The 17,633-nt window shown below is 37.8% G+C and overlaps 1 protein-coding gene across 15 annotated transcripts in view; it reads left to right on the top strand.

The window, feature by feature from the left end:
* TRPM3 (transient receptor potential cation channel subfamily M member 3) overlaps window positions 1–17,633 on the top strand; it is a 936,946-nt gene that overhangs the window by 628,914 nt on the left and 290,399 nt on the right. For 13 of the 15 annotated variants that reach the window (XR_006272993.1, XR_006272994.1, XM_043487226.1 and 10 more), the window contains exons 2-3: window positions 13,342–13,421; window positions 14,739–14,943. Coding sequence is in view for 13 of the 15 variants with exons in the window: in XM_043487226.1 (XP_043343161.1) it covers window positions 13,342–13,421; window positions 14,739–14,943 (285 nt within the window). In the remaining 2 variants the exon portion in view is untranslated. Of the gene's footprint in view, window positions 1–7,093; window positions 7,136–7,899; window positions 8,258–13,341; window positions 13,422–14,738; window positions 14,944–17,633 lie in introns of those variants that run through there. The other 2 variants (XM_043487230.1, XM_043487231.1) reach the window with 2 other exon arrangements.

A 17,633-nucleotide genomic window follows, 5' to 3' on the forward strand; every position in this document is an offset into this window, starting at 1 on the left:
GGGGGTAGGGAGATGGAATGCCATGCGCTAACATATCATTTTAAAAGATCATTAATGAAACTATTCAACATGATATTGCAATGATTTATACACAGTATGCATTTGGCAAAACCCATAGAACTGTACAACATGAAGCGTGAACCCTAAGTAAATTGTGAATTTTAGTTAATGAATATATAGCATTATCAGTTCATCATTTGGAACAGATATAGCACAGCAATGCAAGATGTTAAATAATACAGGAAACCATGGGGAGAAATAGAGGGAGGGGATATTTGAGAACTCTCTGTACTTCTGGTCAGTTTTTTTTTAAACCTAAAACTTCTCTAAGGAATAAAGTCTATTAATTAAGAGGAAAAAATGATCACTGTTTTTGCTGGGTGGAGAATGAATTAAGGGGACCAATTAGAAAGCCTGCACAATCTATTTTTAAAAATAGCTTCATTAGCATAGCTTCTTTCAGAAGTGTTTTGCTATCAGAAATTCATTTTGGCATCAAATATCCAAAGAATGAACTCTCTACATCAGAGTGAGGATGAGATGCTAAGAAAATAGGAGAAAAAAAATCACAATGCTATCCAATGGAATACAATTTAGAGACTAAATCTGTATTTCTGCACTACCTACTAATATTTTTTACACCTACTTTTGAATTTTTGTTCATTTCTATGTGCATCAAGTTTAAATATATTTAGAGAAAGCTAATAAATGTTAATATCTTCCAAGACCTAAAGTCTTTCAGAGGAATTTTATATTAACATGCTAAGGTAGGAATAAGTCAAAAGATATAGGATTTGGTAGGGAGTGTGTAAGGGAATGCATTGCCAGTATATAGATGCTAATAACCTTGAAAACTTTAAACTATCACATTAGTACAACATAACCAGAGGCTGAATTTATGTGGATGGCTTTATTTTCTGCTTGAGAATCTAGTAATTTGACAGAGAAAGATGATTGGAGAATCCCATGGACAGAGGAGCCTGGTGGGCCATGGTCCATGGGATCGCAGAGAGTTGGACATGACTGAAGTGATTAAGCACAACTTAATATCTAATAATTTTTTATTTCCAGAGAGTTAATAGGAATAGCTTTACAGTTGCATTGCTAGACCAATCTGCTATTATAACTCACTTTTGATGATAAAAATGGTCTTGATTTGGCCTCAGTTTCTCCAGTTAAGTAAATCTTGATTGTTAGGTTAAAAAAATTACAAATTGTGGGCAGGCTGCATATTCTGATGGGGATGATGATCAGAATTTGATTTATTGTTTGGTTGGGAATGAGGGCAAGAGAACACAAAGTTCTGATCTTGAAAACTCTCTCAATGGCAGAACTAGAAATGTCAAGTTATTAATTAATTGTGATAATGTCTTAATAATACTTGAAGTCTTATTGAAAAAGAATTAGGACTTGACACTTGTGCCAGATTGCTGAACCAGAGGCATTCTTAAGAATGGTTGGAGTCTGGGGAGAATTCTTTCAGGGATTATTTATTAATTCAAATCTCCTTATGTGATTTGTGCTCAGTAAGCACAAAACTGTGCTCTGCTACATTTTTGTTTGTTATAAAAAGAATAGTGGTTTCGTGAATTTGTAAAAATTAAAACAAAATACTCTCTTATTTAAGAAAAGTAACCTCTATACCTATCTTGTACACATTAATGAGGAGCCAATGACAGTGCTCTCAGGTTCTGATTCACATGATCCTTAGCTCTGAAAACAGAGCTTGACCTAGAAGATCGCCAAGAGTAAGTCCTCCCCAAGTTTAAACGACTCAACAAGACATGGCTAGGATGCCTGTCTCGGGACTCTTAATCAGCCATGCTTCCACTAGGCTCTGCCTTTGAATGGATAAAGAACGATCAGAATTTCAGAAATAAAATCCCACAGCCAAATTTGTCTATACCTTGTGAGGATAAAGAGTGTGAACTGAACTTAATCACTCATTGATAAAGATGAATCTCTTTCTTTACCCAAAATACTTTAATTAGGACTGATGATAAACTAAAAGTAATAAAAAGAAGAGAAAGAGAGACTGATTTCCTAAGGAGTTAATCCTTATATGAGAACTCTACTACAAATAGAAGTACAGCTACTTATCCATTGTCACTTTCTTCTTAACATCTTCATCCTCCCAGAGCAAAAGACACAAACAAAATAAAAATCAGCCTCTGAATCTATGATATTATTTTTCACATAGACTCCATGTTTCTACATAACAAAATGTAACAATTTCGTGATTCAGCACATTTCTTTGGCTTCTGACAAAATAAGCATGGTGCTGGAATGAATTGTGAAAGCTAAATAGAATTAAGGACTTAAAGGATGACGTTACATCACCCTAGCTCTGCATTTACTTGACAGAAAACAAAGTTGTATTTCCCACATTTGCAGTCTAGACCAGTTTTATATGGCTGACTCTGCTGTAGTTACGCTTTTTGGTCAATGAAGGCCATTGTTGCTAAAAATATGTGTGGAACTTTTAATTTTTTATGTCACCATGTACGGAAACAGCTATTATATTCAAGCGGATGTCTAATCCTTGATCATAAATAGGATACTTTTGAAATAGAAGTCTATATCCTCATTTCAATCTTTTCAGCAGGCTTTTAGGCTTGATGAAGTGTGTATATATATATATATTAAGATAAGAATAATTGAAATGCAGTTATCCTACCACAAAGAAGGAAAAAATGACTCCACGTCCCTAAAATTAGTCCTGGATTATACAAGATGCAGGGTTCCCTGTGCCCTCTGTAGCCTATAGAAGCACAAGGACTTTGGCTCCATTAGGCTGAGCCAATAGCTGATGTACAACTTAGTGAGAGACTAAACCTCTGTAGGCCCCAGTTTTTAATTCGTGTAATGGAATTTTATGTACCTACCTTACAGAGTTATTGTGAATATTTCATAAGACACTATGTGAGGAAGCATTTGTGAATAGTAAAATACTTTATAACCGTAATATATTACTGCCATGCAATAATTTACTGATTTATAATGAAACAATTTTTCAAAGAAATGCGATATATATTTTTGTTTACAAAAATTCTGAGATTAACATTCATATATATTCATACTAAATCTATGTAAAATTCTGCATGTATTTAGGTATAATTTTTGCAGTATGACCTACTGACAAAAGATAAGTTTCAGTTATAATTGTAAAGCATGATTTATTAAATTTTTTGCCTAACTAATGATAAAAATATAATCTAATTTAACTTTATGTTATGGGGTATATGATTTAAGTTTAGAGGCTATAAAGTGAATTTTAGTACAAATAATTTAAAAATTTAAATGTGAATTATAGTAATTAAAGTAGTAATAGTGTAAATAGCTTCACAAATAATTATTCCCCAACTCTGACTAATTAGGAATGAGAAATTGATATTTCCGCAGAAACAATGTTAAAAATAGGAGGAAGAAGAAGGGTAGTGTCCTGGACAAGGCTTCAAAACTCCACTTATGCCATGATAGACTCAGAATACTGTGTGTGTTTGTAGCAGAAATAGGCAGTGGGGGATTATAAATTTTGACATGAAAACAAATAATTTTAAAACTATATGACTTTACTCCTAATGGAAGTGTGAGCAAGGTATGAAAATGGATCAGTAGTTGTGGTAATTCATCTTGTCTGGCAGTGGTCAGCCAAGCCTGTCAAAGAATGCAATGTTTTGTGCAGAGTTTGGAAGAATAAACAGGTGTTTGCTCAACATAGAAGCAGGAACCTAGCCTTCCAGGTGGATGGGCCAGCATATTCAAAGGTTGAGGAGCTTGGCACAGCATGGTGCATTACAGAAACAGTCAATAATCTAGTGTACTGGAACATAATGTGTTTAAAGATTGGAGGGAGATGGAGTGATTTGAATAGATAGTTTCAGAGGCAGATCCTGAACATTTTTTTTTTCATTTATTTTTATTAGTTGGAGGTTAATTACTTTACAGTATTGTAGTGGTTTTTGCCATACATTGACATGAATCAGCCTTGGATTTACATGTGTTCCCCATCCCGATCCCCCCTCCTGCCTCCCTCCCCATCCCATCCCTCTGGGTCTTCCCAGTGCACCAGCCCTGAGCACTTGTCTCATGAGCTGGTCTCATCTTGTCGAGGATGGAAACCAAAGAAGAGTATTGACCAAGGGATGTCCTGATTGACTGTTTTAGGAAAACCATGTTGATGATATTGCGCTTCAGAGACAGCTGGCTTTGTCCTGTTTCCCTGGCACTGTTTTACTTTATAAGTCAATGGCAGCTCTGAATATTAGAGAATACAATACATTTATTTACATACATTAGAATAAAAACAAGGAATATTTAAGAGAAATTGGTCTTGTGTTTCCCAAACTTCCCTTGCTTATGTGATACCATCATAATTCTTTATCTTCAAGTCATTTTTAATCTAATTTATTAAATATTTTAATGGATTCATTTTTCTTAACTCCATAAGAGAAAACATATGATGTCTCCAAACAATAATATTTGTTAAATTACAGTTTTAGCCATTGCTTAAATATTATATATTATTAAAAATCCAACTCTTAAAAGAAAAATGCTTCTGGGTACCACCTTTAGGAAACCTGAGTTCAGTCCATCTGATGTCATCATCTTACAAGTGAGGAATTGATGTACAAGTAAATCAAATATTATCTCTATGTCACCTGTGTGTGCTGACTACATCCCAAACAGTTCTTGGTGTTGGAGTGACAGCACTAACAAAATAAAGTCACTGCCCTCAGGAACTTACATTCTAGCGGAGGACATAGACAATAAATGCATAACGACTAGGTAATGTGAAGAGCTGAGGAAAAGAAAGGGTGGTTGGAGTAGAGAAGCAGAGTAGAGAATGGTGGCTCGGGTGGTCCTAGTGTGCTGATGAAACAAGCTGTGGGTGAGCTGAGGATGCAGCTGTCCAGGTAGAAGGGAAAACAGTAGAGGCTCCTGAGAACTTGCCTGACATGCTGAGGAAGAGCCAGGAAAAGCCAGCGCTGGTACCACGGAGCCGGGCTCTGAGGCCCACCACGCCCTCCCCCGCTGCCCCACCGGGCGACCCCGTTTCTCTGTTTGCACGGACTGATTAGCACACACCCGTTCCAGCCCACTGCTTGCTTTATTGGAATGCCGCCACGCTCGTGACCTACGAGTGCTTTTGTGCCGCAGCAGCAGAGTTGAGTGTTGTGACGAAGACCGTGTGACCCACAGAGAATCTAAATTATTTACCATCTGGCACTTTACAGAAAATGTTTACTGAGCCCTCCTCCATATCATGCTCTTCTTGTTGTCGTTGTCGGTAAGTGTAGACCTCACAGAATGGAGTGCTTTGGGCATCTTTATAAAAATGAAATACAAATCATCCCTGTCAAAATCTAGTTTATACTTGTAGAAAATCTGATTTCATTTTTTCAACTTGAGTTATGTACCAGTGGAAACTTTTTAGTATATTCAAGTGCGATCTTTTTACTTAATAATGAATTGGGAGAATAAGGTAATCTGTCATTACATAAAGATAGGAGTGAAGAATAACCACAGTTTGCATTACACTTGTGGTTTTCTCTTGTTAGTATTCAAATTATATTCTCTCTAAACTATATCTGAAAGAGGCTGGTGATGTATCCTGTCAGGAGTTGGAGTTGCATTGTTGGGTAATAAATAGGATTTTTAAAAGATCCGCATGGACAGTGTGGCCCAGAACTAAAATCCCTTTGGAACTAATTACCTTCTCAAATCAAAGGGTCCTGAAGATCATCTGTAACCCTATAGGAAAGCAATGCTGTGCTGAGTTTACCTAGGGCTTCCTTGTTCACTTAGAATGCTCATGGTTCTGGTGACAGTATTTTTGTCTTTGGTGGAAAGTTCATGGAAGGTGCCTCATATTCTTGTCCCTATCACATATTTCTCTCTAGGAAGGAAAAATAAGCAAAAAGAAAACAACAACAAAAAATAAGACTAGAGAAAATAGGGCTAAAAAAATACATGGGCAATATTTACAAGATTCAGTGTGGATCTGACTGCACTCAAGTCAGATGAAGAATTGAAGTAGTATCTAGTAAAGAAGCAAGATAACAAAGCTGAATTTTTCAAATATTTCTGACATAGGATTATCTGTAACCAATTTTAGTCTCGTAATCTACAACTACTAGGTCAGTGTCTCTCAGATACTTGCCTGCCAGCCAACCCTCCCCCTCTTCTTCCTTCTCCTCCTCCTCTCTGTTCCCTTCCCTGCTCCTCCCTCCCTCCCTCTTCCTCCCTCCCCCTCTCTCTGTGCCCCATTATCATAAGGTCGTGCTTAACAGTTGGAAAAAAAATCTGGAAGTCTTCTGGCCACAAAGAATATAGTTTAATGACTATAAGTATATAGTTACAGAAGAAAACTTTGGAAAATATAAAAAAGCAAAACAAAAAAAAATAATCAACTAGTTTTCCCTTTAGTATCTTCCCATCCTGTATCTAATTAAAAACTGTAATCATTCTCTACTTACAATTTTGTCCTGCTTTTCTCAGCTAACAGTGTAAAAATGTATATTTCTCTATGTGATTACGTAGTCTTCTGAAACCTGTGATCATCAAACAGCATGAACTATAGTGTAATTAGCCTCCCATTGAGGGACTTTTGTTTCCAGTTTGTCTGTATTATAAAAAATGTTGCCGTGAACACCTTTGTGTGCTCACGTCCCTGTTGATTCCCTAAGAATAAAGGCATAGGAGTGTTACAGCTGCATAGAAGTAAGGGCATACATATTTTTAAGGTCATCACTACATATTCTGGCGTTAACTCCTGAAGACTGTCAAAGGGACTTCTCCATCTCGTGTTTAATGCTAACGTTCAGCCTGATGATTCATTTGCATTTTGCTTATTGTAATGTTTCCTCAGTTGAAAGTCACGTAGTAATTTGTTACCTGCTGTCTCCAGGGAAACCTTGGTAAGTGGGAAACCAGAAGATGGGGGAGTTTGAAAGATCCATCCTGCAAACTGCAGAAAGGCAGGGAGAAGGCTGTGGACCTGATCCTGATCAGAGATAGAAATAAGTTACCCAGTTCACACTGTGACTCCCAGGGAGTGCCCCCGTAACACAGAGCAGGCACTTGAACAGGAGACTGTGGGAAAATGAAGCTCAAAGTGCCACTGTCCTCACAGGTACGCAGCCCACAGAGTTGATAACAAACACACCTCTCAGCTCTGAATTCCATCTGCAAGAAGAGAGAAGTCCTTTGGAGATGAAGTGTTCACATACTCACTTTTTTAAAAAAATATTTTTGCCTTGTTGAAAGTTGAACTATCTTCTTCCCAGTTTGTTCACTTATCTAGCTACGAAATACTGTTATCTAAAAAAAAACTTACTCTTGGAAGATATTTGAAAGAGTTCTTTTGTGTTGTGTGAGCAAGAACTTCTAAGTTGCCTTCACCCCCACCCCACCCACCCCCAGATAAGCACATCACAAAGCCGCTGCTTGCAGCCTGTATCCATGTGCTGTGACAGTCCCAGCTCATCTCTTTTTAATAGGGAAACGGGGGAGTGTAGGTTTCTAGTCACACAGTTACAGTTGTGGGGAGGGGCTGCAGGATAAGACGTGTGATCAGTTTTATTATTATTATTTATTGACATTTCAGAAGTTGTGGCACATCACCGATAAACCCCCACTTTATTCTCCTTGGGCTCACATTCAGGGACTCAACTATTCTTTTGAAACATTCAGAGTTTTTAGCAGTTCCTCTTTAAAGAAATGCTATCGTTCCATCCTTTGGGGAGGAATGAACAATGCTGCTTGTGTGTCCAAACCACTTGGAGCATTAATATACTGTTTCTGTAGAAGGATTTGCTTTCCAAAGTTGAACTTTTCAGAACTCAGAACACCTTATCACACTTTCACAAGGCTTCTTTCTGAAAATGGAAAAAGGAAAGGGGGGAGAGCCTGTCAGGACTTGTGCCAGTTAAATCCGATCTCTCCGGGGATTTGTTTTCCTTCTGGCGTCAGATTAGATGTTCAAATCAAGCAGTGTTTGAGGGCTGCAAGGGAATGTCCATGGGATTCTTAGTGAGGCTAATCCCAAAGCAGCACATTCCAAGGGGCTAATCTGCCCAAGTTCATTGCTTACTTGAAACGTCTCTTGGGGGAAGAGCCCGGCAAGTGACTTTTTTTCCGGTGGGCGGTCATAAGAGCATTATTAACGGGATGACCAACCCCAGATGCAGCAAAATGAAAGCAACAGGAGCTGCTCGTGGGACTGCCTTTGCCACCACTCAGAGTCAGTGCTCAGGTAAAATTCTTTCAGCTCATTTTCTTCTTGTTCAACTTTCCGGTATTGGATCTGGGCATCTAGAGGAAGACCCAGGGAATGCCCGGGAGATGTTGAGGAAAAGCAAAAGGTAAAAATGAACACAGGCATTCAGTACCTTGGAGTCTTTGGTATTTTGTTCTGATCAGGGCAGAGTGTAAATTTTACCTGAGAGTCTCAAAATGAGGAACGTAGTAAAATTTTGCTCATAATTTGTTCCTGAGAAGTTAGTGAACTCTTTTTTTTTCTTTTTCTTTTCTAATGTGCGATTCCTGGTCTGGGTTGGTGTCCTTCTGTGAAGTTGCTCTACCAAGGGGAGGATTGCAATAGCAGTTTCTGAGGCTTTCTGGAGGCAGATTTAGTTATTATTCCTGGCTGGAGAAGGTCTTAACTCTATAGTGAGTGGGGAGTAGGTGGTAAGAAGAATCATGGAAGTTTGAGAGACTAATGTTTATAGCAGAGTCTTTGTGAAAAACAGTGGAAACTTGGTTAAATGAAACAACTTAATTTTTTTTCTTTTTTTGCTACCTATTATTTTGATGCTTTATTGATTGTACAGTTGACTTTCAAAATTCATATGTACTTTATTCTTTGAGGGTAACATACTTTGTTCAAAATGTGAATATCCTTATTTTTGTTTTGAAAAAGATGTCTTTTAATTATTAGCCTTTGAAAAACATTTCCTTATTATACATCACGCATGACTGATAATACAGAAGGACAAGAAAGAAAACAGCTCTTAACAAACTCAGCCATGGTGATGTGACCGTTCTACCTTTAGAAAAGTGATTTTCTAAGGGCTGGTAGCAGTCACCTTTTCTAAGAGTACATGAGTCCTCCAAAGCCTATTTTAAAAGAAAAGATTTTCGGGCACACTGTTGAAGTTTTGCGTTAGAAGAGAATTAGGGTCAACTAGAAACATGGCATGTCAAAACTGTTTTATGCTTTCTAACATCAAGGATAGCCATTCTAACCCAACTTAGTTGGATGTTGCAGCCAAGTATAAAGCTTCACAAAGAGTAGTTCAAAGCCTTTGAACAAAGGAAAAGGGAATTAGTTTAGGGGACAAGTTAAATCATGATTATACACCAAATATGCCAGGGAAATGATTTTAAAAATCTAATATTCATCTATACTGAAGTCTGAATAAAAGCACAGTTAAGCCCACACCAAAGCATAGTAAATTGTACATGATGTTTGGTAGAGTTCCTAATTTGTGTGCTATACATGTGCTCTTTCTGTTATATATTACGCTTTCTCAAAAGAAGAATCCAACTCAATTATGAATGATGGAAATTTTTTTTTTACATTTCCTTTCCCCGCTCCCAATTTTCTATGCCTTTGTAAGAGAAATTGTTAGTTTGCTAATAATAAGAAGTAGAAACTGATCCTTAATCCCTTCACTGACAATGAGGTAACTTTTCACCTTTGGGAAGGTAATTAGGTTGCTAAACCACAAGCAAGTCAAATTACTTAAAGACCAACAAACAAGTTAGCAATCCATGTGCAGTTAAAGACCAACAAACAAGTTAGCAATCCATGTGCGGTCAGTCTTACTACACACCATCTGAGTAAAGCTTCTAGGGCCTTCCATGTTGAAACCAGGATCTGTAAGTGAGAGAAATAACGGAGGTGCCCTTGAAATTCTCAAGTTGGGAGGCCTGTGTGATTACATTTCATTGTTGTAGCCATTATAATGATACTCCTTTCTTTGACTTTTCTCACATTCTTATGTCTTCCTTGTGTCCCATCTCAATCCTTGACCTCAGGGAGAGAGGAGCAGAGAGTAGAGTGCCGATTACCTCACTTGTGGGAACTGGAAGGAGGAAATAAGGAGGGGAAAGGTGCGAGTGTGAACTGGTTCTCAGACATGCCTCTACAAGGGCACTCCCAGGTCTGCCCAGATCTAGGGTATTTTAGTACCAATAACGTCTAATTTGGAGAGACAGTTGAGCAGAGTCAGTAAGAGTATGAACTCTGGAGTCAGACAGCTCAAGTTCAAAGTCTATCTTCCAATTTGCTACATCTCACACAGACACGACATAATAGTAGTAATTCCCCCATGGGGTTCTTATAAGGCTCCATGGAGATAATACATATAAGGCACAATTCCAGGCACATGCTAAATCCCAAATAAAAATTAGGCATTGTATTACCTACTGAGCACCTACTAAGTGCCAGATGCTTACCCTGAATCATCTACTTTGATTAATACAGTTTTCCAAAGTAGCTATGATTATCCTCATGTTATAGAAAAGGCCCAGAGAAGTTAAATAAATTTCTAGATACCTTGTCTGTAGACAGTCAGGCCTTCTGGGAGCATATCATCTCCAGGGTAACATAAAGTCAATTTAGGTCAGATCTGCTATGGTAATTTAATAGTGTTTCTCATTTAAACCTTTATCTGAACTTTTAGTATCAGACCAACGTAAGACTGGTTCCTCTTCTTTAAGTGAAAACTTGCTACCTAAATAATGATAACAACTCTGTGTTTCAGGCATTATGGTTGTGCCCATTTTTATAGATGAGGAAAACTGAGGATCAAAGAAATTATATGACTTTGTTGAAGCTGCAGAGTCTCATTCATACCACTTTTCTAACTGCAGACATCATTCTCTACCCATCATACTGCCATTCCTACTTTCTCTCAAAGAGTATTGATCAGCACTCCCTGAAATTCCCAGATGCTTTCCAAAAGATCCTTCTGAATGCCAGCCAAAGTGGGCCCCTAAAAAGTGAAAGTATGCTCTCCCTTTTCTGCTCCCCAAGGTGTAGGGAAAGTTGGTTTCAGATGTCAAGAGAGGAATATTTTTACCATCTATCTGCCAAGAGATATTATCAAAGAAAGTATTCAGTTTCTAGGAAAAAAATCACAGCCTATGAATAGTTTAACTTACAGGCTTTTTATGAAGATAAAGACTGGTTATCTATGCTGCTAAGCTTATTTCTGCTGCAAAGATGTAGCCACTAGTTTTTCCTACATTTTTGAGAAGAAAAACTTTGAGAATAGACACTGAAGCTTTCTCCATGCCAAAATGACAAACAGAACTGCAAATGTTACCTTTGTGGTATGACAGTGCAGAGGGCCACCTGGACCCAGGATCTCTGCGGCAGAGTGGCTGCTCCTTTACATTTGGACAATGCATAAGCACTCAGAAATTACGCGACCTGATTGTAACCATGACTGAAACAGGATGCTGGTCCTTTGTACCCCTCAAGCATCACCCTGTGTTGCTACTTTCAAAATGTGCTTTGTTATGCATCTAAGACAACTACTGCCTTCAGTGCCACATGCTCACATAGACTCCACTGTGAAAGAGGACGGAGGTGCAGTATTAAGGGGCTGAGGACAAGACCTTAGCACAACGTTTACAGCCATTTGGGTCCTTAGAAGAGTTAGTATCAGTTATAGCCAACAAAACAGGGACTTGAAACAGTCAGCATTGGTCACTGAGACAGGCCAAGTAAACAGCGTGTTTGCACTTTGGCCCTGTATGTATTTTTTTTAACTTTTTACTTTATATTGGAATATAGTTAATTAGAGCTTCCCTCTTAGCTCAGCTGATAAAGAATTCGCCTGCAATGCAGGAGACCCCTGTTCAATTCCTGGGTCAGGAAGATCCCCTGGAGAAGGATAGGCTACCCACCTCCATATTCTTGGGCTGCCCTGGTGGCTCAGCTGGTTAAGAATCTGCCTACAATGCAGGAGACCTGGGTTCAATCCCTAGGTTGGAAAGATCCCCTGGAGAAGGCAAAGGCTACCCACTCCAATACCCAGGCCTGGAGAATTCCAGGGACTTATAGTCCATGGGGTCCAAAGAGTCAACCACAACTGAACAACTTTCACTTTACTTTACTTTACAGTTAATTAACAATGTTGTGTTAATTTCAAGTATACAACAAATTGATTCAGTTATACATATACATGTATCTATTCTTTTGTCTAATGTTTTTCCCAGTTAGGTTGTTACAGAATATTGAGCAGCGTTTCCTATGCTCTACACAGGAAAGTAGGTCCTTATCTGTGATCCATTTTAAATATATTAATAGCAGTGTGTCTATGTCAATCCCAAACTCTCTGTATATTTTAAAAGTAGGAATTTTGTTCTGATCCTGGGTTAGATAGAAGATGACAGCATGTGGAAATAACATTACATGTTACTCTGCCAAACTTCTATCTTAACCACTCACTTAGAGAAGGAATCTTCTGAGTAGTTTACTGGATTACATAGGAGACTCCTATACTGTTTCAAATGCTGGTAAAGAAAGGGGTTAAGGGATGAAGGATGGGCACTGTTTTGGAACAAAGATGGTACAGTTTGTTGGAACTTGCTTTATCCTTCTGGGAACCTAATCTCAGTGGCCAGGCTGCTGTGTGGACAGTCCCAACAATGTTCGTTCTAAGAAGCTGTGTTTCGTGTGCTGAAAGGCATGTGGGATGCCAAGAAATGTGGCATCTACTTTCCTTCCAAAGGCATTACCTGTGAAATTTTGAACTGTGATGAAGACATTTATCTTCCTTATGTTTCCATCTCCTTTTTCCCCTTCCATATTCAAGCATTGATAATTTGGATTTTAGTAAAAGCATGGTGATGGATTAGAGCTTGAATTAATGTAATTTCCTCACCATTTTTCTTTCTTTCTATAAATAAAATCTAATGGAAGTGTCAGCCATGAAAACTTTATGCTTATTTAGGTATATTTCTTCCTCATACTAATACTTGTTATCTAAAGTGTTACGAACATACTGCTGTATAGCTTTCGTTTTCTCTGTAAATAGCATTATTTTTCTGTTCTTCAGAAGTCATTATGAACTTGTATATAGTTCCATTACTAGCATTTTTTAATGTGGTCATTTTCCTTTAACTCTCATATTATGACATTAAAAAATCTAATTAGCAGTTTCTGATAGTAAGGGATTTTGTTATATACAGCATTTATGTGTGAAATAACAACAATTTCAATTCAGTTTATGAGATATTAATCTGTTAAGTGTTTATGGAATTTTGCATTCTAGTCAAAAATACTTAAAGGCTGTGTTCCCCTTTCCTTTTCCTTTTTTTCAGGCTCAGAAGTCTTGGATAGAAAGAGCCTTTTATAAAAGAGAATGTGTTCACATCATCCCCAGCACAAAAGACCCCCATAGGTAAGTTTGCTGTCTTTGTAATGTAGCAAGAACTTGAAGTGGCAGTTACGGGAACAAAACTATGATAGTAGTCACTATCCATTGCAACAGAACTGATGTGAGATTAAAGATCACTTTTCATTGTTACAGAATATCTTTGAAACAATCTTATATATACACACCATGTAATATGCCATGCCTGTAGTTAATTCTCTGAGAGCATGTACAAAATAACAGGTACACTCTCAGGAAGGAAATTCATCATTGTCTGCAAGAATGGATTTTATGTTTATATATACATATATATATGTATAAATATATATTTAATGTGGTTTCCCTTTCCAGCATTTCATCAAAATGGTTGGTTTTTATCAACATGCTCAGCTACAGCGAAAAAGAGACTTTTAAATGAGATACTCCTAGCAAATTACTGACTAGACTGCAGACCTTCAGATTTCTATTCAAGAACATTTTTAAAATTCTACTTACTTCCTAATGATCAAAAGTATAGAAAGTGTGAAGCATTTGGGATAAAGTAATATATGAATACTGGAAGTGCCTTTACAAAAAGACAATATAATGAAGTAGTTTAAAATATAGACTCTGGAATCATATAAACCAGCTGTGCAACCTTGAATGCCTTTAAAACTATAATATTGTACCCATGCAATGAATGTCACACTGTTAGTATTTAATAAATGGTAACAACATATCAGTATTATTGCTAATAGTCATAGTAGTGCTAGTAGTAAAGTATGAGCAACGTTTTCAACGATGGAAGGAAAAAATTTCATTTTCAGATATCTTGTGAATAATTTTTTCTTGTTTCTTCAAGAAAACTTAAGTTGCAAATTTTTATTCTCAGAATTGGATATTTGACAGTGAGTGTCAATTGGGAAAAGACAAGTTAGGTTCTTACTCACATATGATTGAGAGTCCTTATTTAAATGTGCCTGTTAAAATTCTCCCCTTAAAGCTGTTCAGTGGCCTTTGCACAAGATTTAATAGATGGGAGGAGTGAAAAGTAGAAAAACCTACAGGGCTTTCATTCTTAGGTTCCAGTCCTGAACAATATGACTGGTGTGAAAGGGGGTGGGTTCAGAAAGATGGGAGGCACATTACAGCTAGAGCAAAATGAGGAAGGGCCAGAGAAGAAGTGTATTAATTTGTCAAGTAAATCCTGAGTTCACCATTTGTCAGGTATGCCACATATGATTTCCACCTGAAAACTGACTTGCTGGCTTGCTACAGTTTGTAGGTTTCTCCAGCAGATTGCCTTAAGTGTATATTCCAGTTGTCACTAATACAAGGGGTTCACTTTGACCTCTTACATTATAGGTGTTGCTGTGGGCGTCTAATAGGCCAGCATGTTGGCCTCACTCCCAGTATCTCGGTTCTTCAGAATGAGAAAAACGAAAGTCGCCTCTCTCGAAATGACGTCCAGTCTGAGAAGTGGTCCATCAGCAAGCACACGCAACTCAGCCCCACCGATGCTTTTGGGACCATTGAGTTCCAAGGAGGCGGCCATTCCAACAAAGCCATGGTAATCAGAACACTGTAACTCACTGCTCAAATTCTCTTTCAAGTCCTTCAGAGGAGTGGTGAAGAGCTGGACATTTAGTCTTTGGGCTAAATCTCAACTTTGCCAGTTCCTTGCTGGGTGACCAGCTCTAATTATGTTTCTGCTCTGCCTCTCTGCTCTTCTCTATTTAATGGGGAAAAGAAGACCTTATTTTCAGGATTTTTAGAGTAATAATTATGAGATCAGACCTAATGACTATTGTTTTTTAAAATAATAGCAAGTAGCTTTCCATCATTATTCACTGTTTGTTATTTTATTTTCTGGCTCTCATCAACTGAGACATGTTTTTCTAACTCCTTTGGTGAAAAAAAAAAAATCTTACCCTTAGGTCTCCATTTCATTCTATTGGTAATTAGCATTTCTGTCAATTTAAGGTAGAAATGATCATCCCAGACTATTTCCTTCCCTGTACTAGCAGAGATCTTGCCATCCAGATTAAGTGCTTTTTCTTCAAGCAGCTGCATTCAATAATGTTCTCAATAGAACAGCTCCATATGAAAAGCATTTTTTTTTTTTTTTGGAAAGGAAGAATTTGGAAATACACAAATTTTACTTTTAAGAGTTGTCACATCTAAATTTTAACTTTCATCATGGACTCCTCCCTAATGGCTGACAGATTTTGCCAAGAAAAAATGTCTACTATGTGTTTTTGGAAGCTCTAGAAACACTACTTTCCAACAAGCTTGCTTCTAACTGTTGAGAAGAGACAGTTAGTTATTTAGTTGAGGGTAGAGCAGTTGGAGGTGACTGTTCTCAGGCACTCCACAGAGTTTTCTGAGTTTGGAGAGGAAATTTTGCTTAAAGAAGCATATTGCAAAATGCAGGGGAAGTCAGTTCACACCAGTTACAGTCTATAAATGTGCAATAAAGCCATCTCTTTTATCTCTTTTTTCCCCCTCTGCTTTCCCCCATCCACTCCTCCTCAGAATGGCTGACCAACCTATTCTCACAGTTCTTTCCTAAAAAAATTAATTCTGAACAATATATTGGAAAGGAGAAATCTATGTGCAACCCCCACCAAGACCTGGGAAAACAAAGAAAGGGTTAGGTAGTCTTGACTTAGACAGAATCAAGGGATATGGAGATTTGGTAACTTCCTCATCCACTTAAGGGATACATGTTCCCACAAAAGGTCGTAAGAGTTACCAACTCAGCTTAGTCTTCATTCAGAGTATGGGGTTGAATCACATATAGTGTGGATCCTCTGGAACCGTGCATTAATTAAAAGTCATGCAAGTTCTCCCTGTAAGAAAAGTGCTGCAGATGATGAAGTGGTTTAGTGGTCAACAATCATTATAGCGTAGTATACCCAGTGACTACATAGACGCTTGAATGATGCCTGTAAGCAACATGCCACAAGCCCAGAGGCATATGGTAAGCTTCTAGCCATTATTCCCTTCATTAACATGCAGTATCTGTCAAGTCTAGAGCATACATTTGCTGTAGGAAGAGCACTCCTCCAAAGTCATCACCTGGGAGACTGTAATTTCCATGTTGCCACCAGTGCACAAAATGTGTTTAGGGAACTGATTTCAGACAATTTATCGATCACAAGAGAAAAGCATTCTGTTATTTTCTTCAAATGGTGTTTTTGAGCATAAGTTAATATCCAGTTCAGTTCAGTTCACTTCAGTTCACTCAGTCATGTCTGACTCTTTGTGACGCCATGGACTGCAGCTTCCATCATTAGGCTTTGCTATCCATCACCAACTCCCAGAGCTTACTCAAACTCAAATCCATTGAGTTGGTGATGCCATCAAACCATCTCATCCTCTTTCATCCCCTTCTCCTTCTGCCCTCAATCCTTCCCAGCCTCAGGGTCTTTTCCAGTAAGTCAGTTCTTCATCTCAAGTCCCTGAAATTCAAAAAACAAATGACTTAGTCACAAATGACTCGTGCTGGTTTTTAAAACTCAGATCGGTTCTCAGAAGATAAAGTTTTCCACCACAAAAAATTATGAAAGAATGGAGTACTAGTTTGGTAATGAATAATGTGGGCTCTGAATGCAAACAGTCTATCCCAGACACATCATATATTTATTGTGTGCCATGAGAAATGTTAATTAAATTCTCTTATGGTTTAGTCACTCAATTGTGTCTGACTCTTTGTGACTCCAAGGACAGTAGCCCACCAGGCTCCTCTGTCAATGGGATTTCCGAGGCAAGAATACTGGAGTAGGTAGCCATTTCTTTCTCGAGGGGATCTTCCCGACCCAGGGATTGAATCAGGTCTCCTGCATTGCAGGCAGATTCTTTACTGACTGAGCCACCAGGGAATTCTCTGGGCCTCAGTAATTTATTCTGTTTTCTAGAAATAATAAAACTACTATTATAAATGTTAAATGACATGACATATATAAGTCATCTGGCACAGTGCCAGGGTACATTATCAATGTAAAATTAATTTTAACAATTGTTTTTACTACTATCATCATTATTATTTGCTTCAGGCTCTGAATTTTTTTTTGAAATATTTTGATTAATGTTTAGAAACACATACATTTGGGTACATATCTTGGCAAATTACTATGGAAAATCAAACCATAATTTTTCAGTTAATCCTTTAAAATATTAATAATTCAAGAAGTTCCAATTCTTTTACCTAGTTGTTAAGCCCAGAATGCAAACCCACATTGCTTTGTTTATAAGCTG

Source organism: Cervus canadensis, chromosome 14 (genome assembly GCF_019320065.1).
Source record: "Cervus canadensis isolate Bull #8, Minnesota chromosome 14, ASM1932006v1, whole genome shotgun sequence".
Lineage (NCBI taxonomy): Eukaryota > Metazoa > Chordata > Mammalia > Artiodactyla > Cervidae > Cervus > Cervus canadensis.